This window comes from Oenanthe melanoleuca, chromosome 27, assembly GCF_029582105.1.
Source record: "Oenanthe melanoleuca isolate GR-GAL-2019-014 chromosome 27, OMel1.0, whole genome shotgun sequence".
NCBI classification, from domain to species: domain Eukaryota; kingdom Metazoa; phylum Chordata; class Aves; order Passeriformes; family Muscicapidae; genus Oenanthe; species Oenanthe melanoleuca.
In genome coordinates this window covers 1395590-1411830 of record NC_079360.1, presented here as the reverse complement: position 1 = coordinate 1411830, position 16241 = coordinate 1395590, and the positions used below count along the sequence as shown (strand labels likewise).

The following is a 16241-nucleotide window of genomic DNA, read 5'->3' as shown; positions in this document are numbered from 1 at the left end:
CCCGGGTCCGCCTGCAGCGGGGAGCGGCCCAAGGGACACGCTGGTCACAACAGGGAACTCCGCTCTGCCCGGGGGCCACGTTCAGTGGGGCCCCAGGGCACCCCCTTTGTCACCACACCTGGGGGAACCGGTCCTGCCGTGCCCTGTCCCCAGCTCATGGGCTGGGTGGCACCAGGCGGGTGCTGGGACCTGCAGGTGACCGTCCCCGCTGGTGGGACAGCCAGGGAGGGGCAGCAGCACGAGCTGGGAAGTGCCAGACCCAGAGCCCCCCTCCCCGAGTGTGTGTGTGTATCTGTGTGTGTGTGTGTCTGTGTGTGTCTGTGTGTGTGTCTGTGTGTGTGTGTGTGTGTGTCTGTGTGTGTGTGTGTGTCTGTGTGTCTGTGTGTGTGTGTGTGTGTGTCTGTGTGTGTGTGTGTCTGTGTGTGTGTGTGTGTGTGTGTGTGTCTGTGTGTGTGTCTGTGTGTGTGTCTGTGTGTCTGTGTGTGTGTCTGTGTCTGTGTGTGTGTGTGTCTGTGTGTCTGTGTGTTTGTGTGTGTCTCTGTGTGTGTGTGTGTCTCTGTGTGTGTGTCTGTGTGTGTCTGTGTGTGTGTCTGTCTGTGTGTGTGTGTGTCTGTGTGTGTGTCTGTGTGTCTGTGTGTGTGTGTGTGTGTGTGTGTGTCTGTGTCTGTGTGTGTGTCTGTGTGTGTGTGTCTGTGTGTGTGTGTCTGTGTGTGTGTGTGTCTGTGTGTGTGTCTGTGTGTGTCTGTGTCTGTGTGTGTGTCTGTGTGTGTGTCTGTGTGTGTGTGTCTGTGTGTCTGTGTGTGTCTGTGTCTGTGTGTGTGTCTGTGTGTGTGTGTGTGTCTGTGTGTGTGTGTGTGTGTGTCTCTGTGTGTCTTTGTGTGTCTCTGTGTGTGTGTGTGTCTGTGTGTCTGTGTGTGTGTGTGTGTGTGTCTGTATGTGTGTGTCTGTGTGTCTGTGTGTCTGTGTGTGTCTGTGTCTGTGTGTCTGTGTGTGTCTGTGTGTGTCTGTGTGTGTCTGTGTGTCTGTGTGTGTGTGTGTGTGCAGCCCCGTACACACAGACCCCAGAATCGTTTAGGGTGGGAAAGACCCCCGGGATCATCGAGTCCAGGCTGTGCCCGACCCCCACCTTGTCACCAGCCCAGAGACTGAGTGCCAGCTCCAGCTGTTCCAGGGATGGGCACTCCAAACCTCCCTGGGCAGCCCCTGCCAAGGCCTGAGCACCCTTTCCGTGGGGAAATTCCTCCTGATGTCCAACCTGAGCCTCCCCTGGCACACCTTGAGGTCATTTCCTCTTGCTCTGCCCCTGGTTGCTGTTTTCCCACAGCCACTACTGAGGGTGGGTGGGGCAGGCAGGGATGGGTGACTGCAGCCTTCTTCCAAAAATCCAGAGTGTCCAGGGGAGCAGGGAGGCCATCCCAGGCCTGGCTGGGCTGTGGGGACCAGGAGCTACAGGGCAGGAAGAGGAGGTGACTTTCCCCAGTGGCAGGTCTGCAGGGGTGAGAGCAGGGCAGACTGGAGCAACATCTGGGCAACATCTGGGCACCTTGAGTGATACCTGAGTGCCCTGGGGTGACATCTGGACACCTAGGGCAGCATCTGGGTACCTTGAGGGATATTGGAATATACTGAGAGAGAACATTGGAGCATCCATGGCAACATCTGGGTGTCTTGTGTATCCTGAGCAACATCTGGGCACCCAGAGGAACTAATGGGCACTCCTGGAACAATTTCTGGTTATTCCAGAGAAACGTCTGTGCATGCAGGGAAACATCTGGACAGCATCTGAGCAGGGACAGTATTTTAGTGCTGCAGTTCAAGACCTGGGCAACTTCTGCAACGTCTGGACAGCTGGGGACACATCTCTGCAGTCCCTGGATTTGTGGGGGACAAAGCTCTTCCTGAATACTTTGGGGAAGGAGTGACACCAGAGTCACCCCAAAAATGCACTTGCAACTCACATATCAGGGCTCTGCTCCAAGTTCTCTTCCTCCCATTGCAACTGCATTCCCAGGAATTCAGTAACAGATGCCTCGGTGCTGTGGGATGAGCAGGATAAACACCTCTGGCTGCAAAATCCGCAGCACCAACAAATCCCTGTGCGGCTCCTCCTCTCCCGCGGCGTTGCTATTTTCTCCCGCCCGCCAGCGGGTTGGACGGGATCCCATGGAAAGCTGCAGCTCGCATTCCCGGCCGCTTATAGCACAGCACGTGTGCCGTGAATCAGCGCCCGGGATCCGGGGCTGGCTCTGCCCTGCCGCTGTTCCGAGCAGGAATCCTGAGTCAGAGCTTGGAAATGGCCGCAGGTTTTAAAGGCTTTGCTGCTTTTATTTAATATATTTTTTATTTATTTCGTTTTATTTATTTGTCTTCAGTCGGCAAAGGAAATGTTTCCCCAGGCGATGTGGATGAGATTTAGAAGGGTTGGCGGGGGTTAGGATTTGGATTTTGGATTTGGAGGTGGGATTAAGTTTGGAAAACCGGAGTGTGAGGCAAGGATGAAGCCAGCACAGGGATACTGAAAGCTGCTCTCCCCCTGGCCATGGCACCTTGTTCTGCCAGGTCACACATGTCCCCACGTCCCCACAGCTCCCTGCCTTCAAGGAAAGCCCTTGGAGCAGAGGAGGAGGGAGCTTCACCTTGGGGGGCTCCGAGACCCCACATTCTGCCCCTTCCTTACTATCATAATTAATTAAGTTGGATAATAATTAACAGTGGATAAAAGTATACAGTGAATAAAAGAGCAGTGGATGAAGTTGGGTAATAATTAACAATTGCTCTGCCTGACCCAGCTGTCCCCTGTGCGATGGGACCCTGCTCCTGCCCCATGCCCCAGTGCAGTGTCCCAGTACCATATTCCAGATCCCAGTGACACTGTCCCAGTGCCATATTCCAAATCCCAGTGACACTGTCCCAGTGCCATATTCCAGATCCCAGTGACACTGTCCCAGTGCCATATTCCAGATCCCCAGTGACACTGTCCCAGTGCCATATTCCAGATCCCCAGTGCAGTGTCCCAGTGCCATATTCCATATCCCCAGTGCAGTGTCCCAGTGCCATATTCCAGATCCCAGTGACATTGTCCCAGTGCCATATTCCATATCCCCAGTGCAGTGTCCCAGTGCCATATTCCAGATCCCAGTGACATTGTCCCAGTGCCATATTCCATATCCCCAGTGCAGTGTCCCAGTGCCATATTCCAGATCCCAGTGACACTCTCCCAGTGCCATATTCCAGATCCCAGTGACACTGTCCCAGTGCCATATTCCATATCCCCAGTGCAGTGTCCCAGTGCCATATTCCAGATCCCAGTGACACTGTCCCAGTGCCATATTCCATATCCCCAGTGCAGTGTCCCAGTGCCATATTCCAGATCCCCAGTGCAGTGTCCCAGTGCCATATTCCAAATCCCCAGTGCAGTGTCCCAGTGCCATATTCCAGATCCCAGTGACACTGTCCCAGTGCCATATTCCAGATCCCAGTGACACTCTCCCAGTGCCATATTCCAGATCCCCAGTGCAGTGTCCCAGTGCAGTATCCAACTCTCTCAGTGCAGTGTCCCACTCTCCTGGTCAATTCCCCTGGGACCTTTGGCTCCATTGCATTGTCCCCATGCCTGGTGCAGTGTCACAGTGCATGGCCCCAGTGTCCCCGTGTGTGACCCCAGAATACTGGATGATTATCACACAATCCCAGAGTGGTTTGGGTTGGAAGGGACCTAAAACACATCCAGTGCCACCCCTGCCGTGACAGGGACACCTTCCACTGTCCCAGGGTGCTCCAAGCCCAAATTTCCACCTGGCCTGGGACACTGCCAGGGATCCAGGGGCGGCCAGTGCTGCTCTGGGCACCCTGTGCTGGTGTCCCAGAGCATCCCTGTGCTCTGGCACTTCCTTCCTGCCTTGTCCTGCTGCACAGCCCAGGTGGCTGAAACCTTCTGGCACTCTAAACAGGGTCCCTGTGCCTGGGGCAGTGTCACAGAGCTCTGTCCTCTTACACTGCCCTGGTGCACCAGAGAACTGTCCCAAAGCACTGTCCTGGGCTGTGTCCCAGTGCTCCACACCTGGGCCCTGGCCTGGGGCATGGCCTCTCTGCTGGAGCATCACCACATCCTGTGGGTGTCCTCAGACAGTGTCTCACTGTCCTGTGCCTGTCCTGCTGCAGTGTCCCAGGCACTGTCCTGATGGGCTGTCTGGGTGCACCTATCCTGGTCACAGTTTCTCTGTCCCCATGTCCTGTTTCACTGCCCTGTGCACTGTCCCTGTCCTGCCTCACATTGTCCCACTGTCCCTGTGCACTCCCATTGTCCTGGCTCACTATCTCTGTGCACTGTCCCACTGTCCTGCTGTCCCTGTCCCTCTGTCCCTGTCCCACTGTCCCACAGTGCCTGTCCCACTGTCCCTGTCTTTGTCCTGCTGTCCCTGTCCCATTGTCCCACTGTCTCTATACTGCTGCCCCTGTCCCACTGTCCCTGTCCCTGTCCCCCTCCCCGTCCCTGTCCCTGTCCCCGTCCCCGTCCCCGTCCCTGTGCCTGTCCCTCTGTCCCCTTTGTCCCCCTGTCCCTGTCCCTGTCCCTGTCCCTGTCCCTGTCCCTCTGTCCCCCTGTCCCTGTCCCTGTCCCTGTCCCTGTCCCTGTCCCTCTGTCCCCTTTGTCCCTGTCCCTGTCCCTGTCCCTCTGTCCCTGTCCCTGTCCCTGTCCCTGTCCCCTGTCCCCTGTCCCCTGTCCCTGTCCCTGTCCCTCTGTCCCTGTCCCTGTCCCTGTCCCCTGTCCCTGTCCCTGTCCCTGTCCCTGTCCCTCTGTCCCTGTCCCTCTGTCCCTGTCCCTGTCCCTCTGTCCCTGTCCCTGTCCCTGTCCCTCTGTCCCTGTCCCTGTCCCCCTGTCCCTGTCCCCCTGTCCCTGTCCCTGTCCCTGTCGCTGTCCCTGTCCCTGTCCCAGCGCTGCAGTTCCCCCCGCTCCCGCCAGGCGGCGCTCCCCGCCCCTCACGCCGCGCTCTGCACTGTCCGGCCGGCAGGGGGCGCTCGCGCCGCGCTCAGCTCGGGGAGCTCAGGGGAGGGCGGGGCGCGTTCCGGGAGCCGCTCGCTGATTGGGCGCGGCTCGGAGGGGCCGATGAAAGCTGGGCGCTGATTGGACGCAGCGCAGAGTGGCCGATGGAAGCCGGGCGCTGATTGGCCCCGCGCTGTCCCCGCACGGAGAGGGACCGCGCCGGGCCGGGGTTGGTGCGGGCCGGTCCCGCCATGGAGGAGCCGGGCTGCGGGGCGCAGTTCCGCGCCGCCGTGCAGGTGATCCAGGGGCTGCCGCGGAGCGGTGAGTACGGGCCGGGGCCGGGGCCGGGACCGGGGCCGGGCAGCCGCGGCGCCGGCGGCTCCGCTGACCGCGTCCCGCAGGTGCGTACCGACCCTCCTACGAGGAGATGCTGCGCTTCTACAGTTACTACAAGCAGGCGACGGCGGGGTGCTGCCAGGGCCCGCGGCCCGGCTTCTGGGACCCCATCGGCCGCTACAAGTGGTAAGAGCGGGGTCCCGGTCCCGCTCGGTTCGGGCTCGGGTCGGTTCCCCGGCCCCGCTCACCCGCCGGCCCCGCAGGGACGCCTGGCACAGCCTGGGCAGGATGTCCAAGGAGGAGGCGATGGCCGCGTACGTGGCGGAGATGAAGAAGGTGGCCCAGAAGGTAACGGGGCGGGCGGCGGGGCCGGGCCGGGCGCCGCGCCGTGCCCGTGTCCAGCCGCGGCCCTCCGCAGGTCATCGACACCGTGCCCATGGACGAGAGCACCGAGGAGATGTTCCGCTACTTCGAGCCGCTCTACGAGGTGATCCACGACATGCCGCGGCCCCCCGAGTCCTTCTTCAGGCGCAGAGGGGGTGAGTTGTGCCGGCCGTGCCCGGCGCATCCTGCCCTCGGCGCTGTCCCTCTTGCGGCTCCGCTCCGTCCCCGGGCTCGGGATGGACCCTCCGCATCCCCCGACCCTGCCGGGGCTGCCCGCTGTCCCTTTGTGTGGCACGTTCTGGGTTTTTCTGCGCAAAACTTGGAGGCGAGTGTTGGAGCTTTGGCTCCCTGTGGCCCTTGGCCGCGGTCCGTGTGTGCAGCGGGGCAGGGATCAGCTCCCGGCGAGGCTCTGCTTCCCCTTGGCTCCGGCTCGGCTGCTGTAAACATCTGCACAGGCGGCCAGATCCCGCTTGGAGGGGATGTGGAGAAACAGAGCTTGAGAAATGGGGTTATTTGGACCGGTTTGTGCTAGAGGGGATCCTTCCCAGCCCTTCCCCTGCCGCCTGGTGCCGGGAGGGGCTGGGACCTGTCCCACCCGCCGTGCTGGGCTCCCTGCCTGTGTCTGCCTGGGGAGCACAAAGGCACCACCAGCCATGGGCTCAGCAGCGCAGGGGCTCCAGGGCTTGTTCACAGCGGGTGTGTGACCTGTCAGTGCTTTGGGAGAGCCCTGGCCAACAGACTCACCCCCGAAGCATCTCTCCTGTGCCTGCCACCCCCTGATTCCAGCAGGGACGCCAAAACTTGGTGTCTGTAAGGCCTGGCCCCAGGGCAGCCACTCCTTCCTGTGGTACCCAGGTTCTTTGTTCTCCATTTTGATGCTAAAAACCTTTAAAAGGCAGGCTTAGTTTTTCTCTGAAGTTTAAAAGTTGTGTCTAAACTGGTCATAATTCACTTGGGAGTGTCCCTTACAGGTGACACTGTCACTGAAATCTAAACCTGGCGGTGCCTGCAGGGTGAAGGAGCCCAAGGTGGCTGGAACTGACTGAGGTGCAAAGCACTGAGCTCCTGAAGGTGTTGAGTCATTTGTGTTAAAGGTTCCCAAACCTGCCTTCAGATACTGCAATTGCAGCTTTGGTTGCTCTTAACCAGAGCAGAAAGTGGATTTCAGAGTGTGGAGTGTGGCAGGTGCCTCTGGTGGCTTTTGGGCACAGAGCTGGGAGTCTGGGCAGCTTTGGTTTTGTTTATTTACAAATACAGCACATTATAAAGTGTCCAGGTCCCTACAGGTCTGCAGTGCACTTTCACCAGAGCTTTGTGAACATGGCTGTGGGTCACAGCACACCCTGAGGAGGATTTGGGAATGGGGGGATCCCAGAGCAGGGCAGCCCTGGCACTGCCCCTGTGTGGGGTGCAGCCTTGTCCCCCCAGGGGTGTCCTGGGATGCTGAAGGCAGGCTGGGCACAGCAGAGGTGCAGGCAAGGAGCAGCAGGGCAGCATTGCCACACACCTGCCTGCCCAGGAGCAGGGAGCAAAGTCCCTGGAAATCTGGCTGGGATTAACCCTGTGGGCTCCACGGGGTGCTGAGGGGCTGGGGTCAGAGCTCCTCAGGGTGCTGCTGCCCACACGAGGCTCTTCTTGCTTTGGACTCTTTGTTACCATGGCTGTGCCGTGGGCCCTGGGCACTGCCAGGGGACAGGACTATCACTGTCACTCACCAGTGCTGATCCCTCTGCCTGCTGCCACAGGGGCTCGGGGACAGGGACACCCCAGCCACCCCTGGGTGAGCAAGGTGGTCTGCACAGAATAAACCCACATGAGTTCACATGAATTCCTGGGCTGTCAGCAAACAAAGCTGGCTCCTCTCCTTCCCTGCCAGCTGCTGGCACCTCCAGAGGCTGCTGGTCCCTGGCTGGTCCCTGGCATCTGCGTGTCCCCAGCTGTGCTGGCAGGGCAGCCCAGCCACAGGGAGCCAGCACTGCAAGGACAGCACGGCTGTGACCCCACAAAGTGACCCTGCTCTGCCTCTCCCCTCTGCAGAGAGCCAGGGGAGGCCAGATGGCCCCAGCCAGGATGTGCCAGCGAGCAGCCCAGCTCTGGAGAGCCCCAGAGACAGCGTGCCTGGGGAGCAGCAGGACGGGCCAGGTTGGTGTCCCTGGTGTGGCCAGCACCTGGCAGGGACCCCGTGGAGCAGGCACTGGGGCTGGGGCTCCTTCCACCCACACAGCTGTTGGCTCCAGGCCCCTCTGCTCCAGCCCTGCCAGTGTTCCAGGCCCTGCTCATGTCACATTGGGCTGTTCATGGGCCCAGCTCTCACTGGGGTAACCCTGCACACGTGGGGTTGGCTCTGCCTCACTCCTGCCTGTGCAGAGGGCCCTGACTCTGCTAAAGTGCAGGGACAAGGGGAGGCTGCTGCCCCATGGACTGGGAAAAATATCACCCTGGGAGGTCTGTGATCCATGAGAGGATGTTCTCCCTCGGCTCAAGCCACGTTTGCTGCTTCCTTGGCATTGGGATTCACAGTGCTAAGCCCTGGCCCTCCCTGGGGATGCCTCAGCTCTGGCTTTTCTCTCACAGCCCCTTTTGCAGGTCCCACCCTGTGCCTCCCTCGAGGGGCCCCTGGCTGTGCCCTGGGGTGGGCAGGGTGCTGCAGGAGGTTCCTCCTCCCTCTGTGGCTCTAGCCTTCCCCCAGGAGCAAATATGGTCACAGAGCGAGTGCCAGTGTCCCAGCCATGCCAGCCTCCAGTGCTGGGGCTGGCAGTGCCCAGGGAACTGGGCAGTTTCCCTGCCTGTGCCACTGCTGCCCCAGGGCCGTGGGCATTGTGCCAGTGGGACACCATGGGCGGCTGAAGGGGGAATTCAGTCCTTGGATTCATGGCCACGACCTGGGCCATGTTAACAGAGCTGCTTCTGCCCCCACAGTGCCTCAGTTTCCCTCTCCTGCACATCCCTTGCTTCACCTGCTGCCCTCCAGACACGGCTGGGCACCCTGCCCTGCCCAGGGCTCAGCCCTGTGCTTCCCTTCCAGGGGCTGGGCTGGCTCCTGCCCCCGAGGGGAGCCAGGTGACAAGTGACACTGAGGGGGACACGTTCTGTGACACCCTGGAGCAGATGGAGCCTGAGAAGGTAACGGAGGAAATGCTGGAGGCTTTGCCATCCCTGCCCTGCCTGCACTGCACAGCACCACCAGCCTGGGAGCCTCACAAACCTGCAGGGACACCCTCCTGGAGCCTGGTCCCTGTCACAGGGGGGATGCTGGGGAGCCTCCCCCCATTCCTGTGGTGCAGCTCTGATGGGGCACTGGGGGCTGTTGGGGCTGGGCAGGACCAGCAGCTCTGCATGGGTGTCACCACCTGGATTGTTCCCCTGACCTTCTCCCTGCTCCCTGCTGCCACGGGCCACATTTGGCACTTGGGGTGCCATGGTGAGGCCTGGCAGATCTGGTGGAATGAGGGAGGAAGCTCCCCCTCTTTTGCCCCCTCAAGTCTGGGCACCTCACTCCCCTCAGGTGTCACCTCTCAAGCCAGGTGCTGGCTGGTGTTACCACTGGGATTCAACTTCACTCAGTCCCACGCACCCTCCACCCCCAAAAATGCCACCACAAGGCAGAGAAGGACTGCACTGCTGCCCTGGCATCCCCCTCCCTGCCCTGGGGAGGGGAGCAGGAGTCTCAGGGCCCTTTTCTCCCATCTCACAGGCTGGGCAGGGGCAGGGGCTCACCCCAAATGGGGCCCAGGCTGGGGCTGAGCCCCCAGTGCCCCACAGTGCTGGGCAGGGCGAGCGGGGCGAAGGCAGAAGAGCCGAGGGGAGCAGCAGCACCGACCTCACAGCCCTGGGCTCCGAGAGAGGTGGGTGCAGAGCCTGTCCCTGTGCCCTTTGCTGCTGCTGCCCCACCTCCCATGGGCTGGGGATGGGGCTGGGGGCTGCCACTACCCCCGGGGGACTGAGTTTGGCTCCAGCACCCCACATCATTAGTAGCTGAAGGAAATCATAAGAGCTGGTCCCCAAGCAGTTCAGTGGCTTTACCCCTGCAGGACACAGCCCTTCCTTTGCCCATTTCTTGCAGTGGTACAAATTTGGCAGGCAGGGAATGCTGCTGGTCCCTGGCTCCCCATGCCCAGCTCCTGCTCCTGGTCCAACCCCATCAGCGGTGCCTTTGGATGTGGGGGTGCCAGGGCTGAGCTCTGCCCCGCAGGGCAGGGGGTGAAGCTGGACCCTGAGCCCTGGAGGCCTTGGGGACAGCAGTGCCACTCACCTGGTGCCACCCAGCACTGCTGCTGGGGACCACCAGGCCTCGAGCTGTGCCCCTGCAGGGAGGAGCCTCCTGCCACCCTCTGTGCTGTCCCCAGACATACTGGGCTGCCCTGAGGTGGCATTGCCACCCTCATCCATGGGACTGGTACCATTGGCACAGCCCTTTCCCCTGTTACTGTTTCCTTCCGGGCTGCCTGACCTTGGCAGTGAGCGTGTCCCGAGGCCGATCAGGCCGGGCTGGGCTGTCCCTGAGGGCTGGCAGTGAGTCCCTGCCTGTGTCCCGCTCACAGCCTGCATTATCCAGCTGTTTTCTGGGCTGGCTGGGGCCTTTGCTGGGGTTGGGATAGGGCAGGGAGGAGTTACCCAGGCCCTGGGTGTCCTGCCCAGTGGTGGCACCTTCAGCAGGTGTCACAAGGTGACCCACACACACCACAGCACCCACCCCATGGGTGGGCTGGCCACCCACTGCCACCACCACGGCACTGGGGGGACACGGTGGTGCAGGGCCCTGGGGACAGCCTGGGTGCAGCTGGGGCTGCTGGGCTGGGCTGGGCTGGGAGCAGCTGCGGTGCTTGTGGGAGTCACTGCTCAGCCGTGGGTGACACGGGATGGGCAGCGCCAGCGCCGGGCTCCTGGAGCCTGCCCGGCCGTGTGTGCCCGTCCCTGTGCCCGCAGGTGTCCGGCTGGCAGGGGGGGCCCCCGGCAGCACCCCCGAGCTGGCGCTGGCCCCGGGGCTGGAGGCGCACGTGGCCAGCGCGGTGCGGGCGCTGCAGGAGGAGCTGCGGCGGGTGCGGGAGCGGCTCAGCCGCCTGGAGACGCTCGGCAATGCCCAGGTACGGCGGGGCAGGGCTGCGGGGACAGCAGCGCCCAGCTCCGGCCCCGGGACAGGCTGGACAGGTGGGGGCTGCCCACGGTGCTGGTGCCGCCCGGACCTGGCCCACAGTGCGGGCAGGGAGCTGGTGCCCCTCGCTGCCATTGCCTCCCTCGTTCCCACTGCTCTCTCATTCCCACTGACCCCTCATTCCCACTGCCCCCCTCATTCCCATTGCCCCCTCATTCCCACTGCTCTCCTCATTCCCATTGCCCCCTCATTCCCACTGCTCTCGTTATTCCCACTACTCCCCTCATTCCCACTGTTCCACTCACTCCCACTGCTCCCCTCATTCCCCCTGCTCCCCTCATTCCTGCTGCCCCTGGGGTCCTGGCCCAGCTGCACTATCTGGATCCCTCGCAGGAGCCCTGCATGGACTCGCCAGGCCATTCCCTCCCTCTCACAAGGTCACAGGGGCTGGAAGAGGGATGCCAGCCCCACCTGCACCCCAAATCCTCTCCTGTCTTGCAGAAGGATGCGGCAGGGACAGACCAGGGCCCAGCACTTGCTCCACAGGTGAGTTGGGGATGGAGGAAGTGCTGTGGGGTGGCCCTGCTGTCCCCCTGCCCGCCCAGCAGCCCACCGGGGCCCGGGGACACAGCTGGGGGAGGTCAGAGAAGGGACCCTCGGCTGGGGAGCAGGTGACATCCGCGGGGACATGGCACGAGTGACCAGGACCACCGAGCAGTGGCAGTGGCTCCTTTCAGCAGAGGGCTGAGGGCATGTTCGGTGACACCTCTGTCCGCTGGCCAGGCGATGTCTCCGTGGCACCTGACCGTGTCCCCGCGAACGCTGCTCTTCCTGGCCACCTGGCCCTTCGTCACCCAGTGGCTGCTGCGCCACTGGCAGGGCAGGAAGAGGTGACCACGCCGTCGCCGCTGCCACCGCCACCCCTCCTTCGCCATCCCGCTTCGCACGAGCCGGGGAAGCGCCACGGAGCCACGCGGGCATCGCCTCAGCAGCCACGGGGCTGCGGGCCGGGGGCACCCCCGGGCACCGGCACCGGCACTCAGGGCAGCACCGGCACCGGGAGCGGCACCGGGAGCGGGGCTGGCATCGCCCCCACGGACCCCGGGCAGCCGCCCCGCCAACGCCACGCACAGACGGACCGGGACCAGCCACGGGCCCGTCCCCGGCCACCGCCGGGGCGCTGGGACAGCACCGAACCTGCCTCAATTAAAGTTGCCTTTTGGGTTCAGCCCCGCTGCCTGTGCCCTGCGAGGGGAGGGGACTGCAGCGGAGCGCTCCGGCCCGGCCACTGTCCCCACCCGTGGCTGGAGGGGCACGGCGGCCGTGGCAGCCTTGCCCGGTGCAGGCAGCCTGTGCCTGGCTCCATGCCCACCCTCCCCTGTCACCGGGCCCGTTCCGGACCCGCGGCGGGACCCCCGGCCCCTCCCTGGTGCCATCCCGGGGTCCCCGGCGGCCCTGCGGCGGTGTGGGGGCTGGGCAGGGCAGGTTCCCCCGCTGGTGACACAGACCCCCCCGTCCAGCGGGCTGTGCCCCGCCCGCCCCTGAGGCTCCGGGCGTGGGGCCCACGGGGGCCCCCCTGTGCTGTTCCCCCCTCAGACACGGAGCCCCACAGCACCCCCAGAGCCGCCCCCCGGCCCGTCCATGGCTCCCCCAGCCGGGTGTCCCCGTGTGTGTCCCCATGTCGTGTGTCCCTCAGCGGGGCCCCCCGAACCCCGCCAGCCGCCCCAAGGCCGCGGGGCCCCCCCGTTCACGAAAGTGGGGCCCGAGGGGGACATCGCCACCGTGGGCGGGGGTGGCAGGACCAGGAATGGAATCAGTACTGGGACCAGCACAAGGCCCGGGGCCTCCCCATTCCCATCCCCCCGCACCCCTCCCCCCGCACCCCCCGGGCTTCGGGAGCGCAGCTCCGCACCGCCCCTGAAAAAAGGCACGCGGCGCCTTTAAGAAAGGACTTCTTTCCGCTTCGGTTTGTTTACATCTCCCTCCGCCAACTGCAGCACCACCGCATTCGCACGGCGCCGGGATCCTTCCGCCCGCCCCCTTCACCCCGGGCCGGCGCGTTCTCGGAGCTCCTCCCGGCCCCTCCTGGCCCTGCCCGGCCCAGCCCAGCCCGGCCCGGCCCGGCCGTGTGAAACCCCCCCGGTCCCGGGGCCGCAGCACTGCCGGCGGCGCCTCCGCCGCGCGGGGACTCTTTTCGGACCGTGCCACAGCCCCGGCGCGGGGGGGGAGCGCGCGAGCTGCCCTCGGCGCGGGCCTGAAGGTCGCAGGGCGCGCGCGGCCCCGCGTTCGGCGACTCCCCCGCCGCGTGGTACGGCCCGGTCCCGCCCTCGCCCCCTCGCGATTGGTGGCGCCGAGCACGACTGACGCCCGTCCGGACCAATGGCGGCCAGTTCCTGCAACGACCAGGGGCGTGTCCCGCCGGGCGGGCCCGCCCCCCGCGCCCGCCGATTGGTCGCGAGGCGGCACCGCCCGCGCGCGCGGGGCCGTGGCGGCAGCGCGGGGCGCGCGGCGGGGGCGGGGCCCGACGCGCGGCGGGGCGGGGCGCACAGGGCGCCTGCGCGGGGAGGGGCGGGGCGCGCGCGGGTATAAAGCGGACGGCGGCGGCCGAGGAGAGGCAGTCGGGAGCGGGCGGCGGCGGGCGCGGGTTGGGGCGTGGGGTGGGATTGCGGCGGGAGCGGCGGCGGCGGCGCGTGCAGTGCGCGCGGGGAGGCGGGCCCGGCGGCGTTAAACCTCCCCCGGGCCATGTCTCGGTCGGACTGAGCGGGGCCGGTCCCATGCGGCGCCGGTAGCGCCCGTCAGCGAGCGTAGCCGAGCGCAGCGCTATGGCCGACGCGGCGCCCGCTGAGCCGGGGCCGGAGCCCCAGTGCGAATCGGAGCTTCGCTCCGAGGCGCGGCCGGAGCCTCAGGCTGAGCCCGAGCCGCAGGCTGAGCCCGAGCCGCAGCCCGAGCGCGGAGAGGCGCCGGCGGAGGACGGCGATGCCGGGCGGCTGCCGCCCCCCGGGGCGGAGGCGGCGGCGGGCGGCGCCGAGGGGCGGCCGCCGGCGGGTGGAGCGGGGCGTCCCGGCCTGGGCCCGCGGTACCGGGCCGTGGGACGCACCGAGGAGTGGCCGGTGAAGAAGAAGCACCGTCGGCGGCCGTCGAAGAAGAAGCGGCGTTGGAAGCCGTACTCGAAGCTGAGCTGGGAGGAGAAGCAGCAGTTCGACGAGCGGCAGAGCCTCCGCGCCTCCCGGCTGCGGGCGGAGATGTTCGCCAAGGGGCAGCCGGTGGCTCCCTACAACACCACGCAGTTCCTCATGGAGGACCATGACCAGGAGGAGCCCGACCTGAAAACCGGGCTGTACCCGCGGCGAGCGGCCGCCAAGTCGGACGACACGAGCGAGGAGGATTTCCTGGACGACGCGGCGGATGAGGACGGGGGCAGCGACGGGATGGGGGGGGACGGCAGCGAGTTTCTGCAGAGGGACTTCTCGGAGACGTACGAGCGGTACCATGTGGAGAGCCTGCAGAACATGAGCAAGCAGGAGCTGGTGAAGGAGTACCTGGAGCTGGAGAAGTGCCTGTCGCGCATGGAGGAGGAGAACAACCGGCTGAGGATGGAGAGCAAAAAAGCCGGGGGGGAGGCGGCGGACCCGGCGCGGGTGCAGGCGCTGGAGCGGGAGGTGGACAGGCTGCGAGCCGAGAACCTGCGGCTGCTGCGGGAGCAGGAGCTGCCCCGGCAGGAAAAGGGCCCCTGCAAGCCGGGGGAGTGACACTGGACAGGGGGGCGCGGGGGGGTTTTTACAGTGCTGGGTGGAACATTCGGTCCTTGTACAGAGTCGCCGCGGACCCTTTTTATGGGCTAAATGCAGCTGGAGGGGCCGAGGGCTCCCCCTTTTTTAGGTGGCTGTGACGGGGTGAGGGGGGGTTGATGTTTTGGTGATACCTGGTTTATGGTTTTATTTTTTTTGTGTCTAAACCAAAAAAAAAAAAAAAGAAAAAAAAGAAAATCCCCAGGAAAGCTGTAAATTGGCCAAAACTGACTATAAAAATATAGAGGTCTAATAAATTTAATTACTTGTAACTGTAATAGTTTTGGTGTGATTTCTCGAAAATAATCAGAATGGCATTCCACCAGGGAATACATCCTGGATTATTTTCATCGTGTTATAACTGTTGTTTGATTAAACTTAGTTGTAATTCCCCGTTTAACCCTTTTGTTATTATTTTTCCCCATTTGTTTTCAATTTTAATTCTGCTTAATGAGCTGAAATAGTTAAAAGTACCTGGAGAGGGGGTAAAATGGTGTATGATAGATACAGAGGGGACCTCAACTGAGGTAGGAGTAGCCTCAAGTCTGTGTTTGCCTAAGGCTCACTTAAACTTCACTCTTGTTTCCCTGCAGCTCTGTAGGAATCCAGGTCATTAACTGAAATCTGGGCAGAAAACTGCCTTAAAAATCTACTTCAAGCTACAAGTGAGAGGAAAATCCTTAAAGTTTTGGAGCAGCCCAAGGAAAAGTTTTGGTAGTCAGCACTTGGCCTCTGAAATGGCTGACGAGGGAGCAGGGAAAGGCGATGGCTCAACCTCCCTCCTGCTGCACCTGAGAGGGGGAGGAGGAGGGAAAAGCAGGAAAAGCTCCGAACGCTGGCGCTTTTTGGGGGGCAAACAGTTCCACGAAGGGGTGAAGCAGGGAGGGTTGGAGGCTGCTCTGGCGGGGGCCGAGGTGCAGGCACGAGTCGGGATTGGAGGTGATGAAAGCTGTACCTGGCGAGGTACAGCTGGGATTGAGGCAGGGAGCCGCGATGGGCCTGGGCAGCTGCCCGCAGCAATGGGGGAACGGGCCTTTCACACAATCCAGGGGGCTCGGGGGAGGGCAGGGGGGACAGGGCTGCCCCAGGACAGGTGCGGTGGGACCGGATCGGGGGTAAAGCGGCAGCGCCGAGGGGCTGGAGATGTCCCACCAGGTTTAACCCCACCCCTGCCGCTCCACGGGGGATCTCAGCCTTTACCGGGGAGCAGAGTTCAGGGGGATGGGGGCGAGGACAGGGACGTTACCAGCGCGGTGTAAAATCGGGGGTTAAAGCGGCCGAGCGAGCCGCTGGAGGGGGATCGCACCGATTTTGTCATCGTCGTCCCCCCACCCCCTCCGCTCTGGGGCACCGGCGGGGGGAAGGAAACGAGCCAGGGCCACTTGCTCAAGAGCCCGGGAGCCAGCGGCTCCTTCCCTGTGCCATGACATCACCGCAGCGCCGGGGGAGGGGGGGATGATCCTGCGGGATCCTGCGGGCCGGGATGGGGCCGAGCCCCGCGTCCTCCTCCGGCCGCTGCTCCCCCGCCGTTCATTTCCCTGCCGACAGATTCCCTCTCCGTGATTCCCGCAAGAGGCGTTTTCTCCCGGGCAGGACGCGTGTCCGATGGCACCCATGGGGGTCCTTCATGGTCCTAGCTGTGAAATGCAGCTCCTGGCGC

General features: G+C 63.6%; 2 protein-coding genes across 4 annotated transcripts; both read left to right on the top strand.

The window, feature by feature from the left end:
- Positions 1-5168: 5168 nt before the first annotated feature.
- ACBD4 (acyl-CoA binding domain containing 4) lies at positions 5169-11736 on the top strand. 3 transcript variants are annotated; one of them, XM_056512019.1, is made up of 10 exons: positions 5169-5302; positions 5383-5503; positions 5581-5665; positions 5736-5856; positions 7739-7843; positions 8727-8824; positions 9396-9546; positions 10569-10785; positions 11295-11339; positions 11577-11686. In XM_056512019.1, exons 1-10 carry the CDS (start codon positions 5233-5235, stop codon positions 11596-11598), a joined length of 1035 nt encoding a protein of 344 aa, XP_056367994.1. In that variant the 5' UTR covers positions 5169-5232; the 3' UTR covers positions 11599-11686. The 3 variants fall into 3 exon arrangements, with proteins under 3 accessions (XP_056367994.1, XP_056367993.1, XP_056367995.1); XM_056512018.1 differs by having other exon boundaries at positions 5172-5302; positions 10628-10785; positions 11577-11736; XM_056512020.1 differs by lacking the exon at positions 5383-5503 and having other exon boundaries at positions 5223-5302; positions 10628-10785; positions 11577-11736.
- A 1711-nt stretch (positions 11737-13447) lies between these two features.
- HEXIM1 (HEXIM P-TEFb complex subunit 1) lies at positions 13448-14859 on the top strand. Its single transcript, XM_056512207.1, has one exon. The coding sequence runs from the start codon at positions 13616-13618 to the stop codon at positions 14540-14542; it is 927 nt and encodes a 308-aa protein (XP_056368182.1). The 5' UTR covers positions 13448-13615; the 3' UTR covers positions 14543-14859.
- Positions 14860-16241: the final 1382 nt, after the last annotated feature.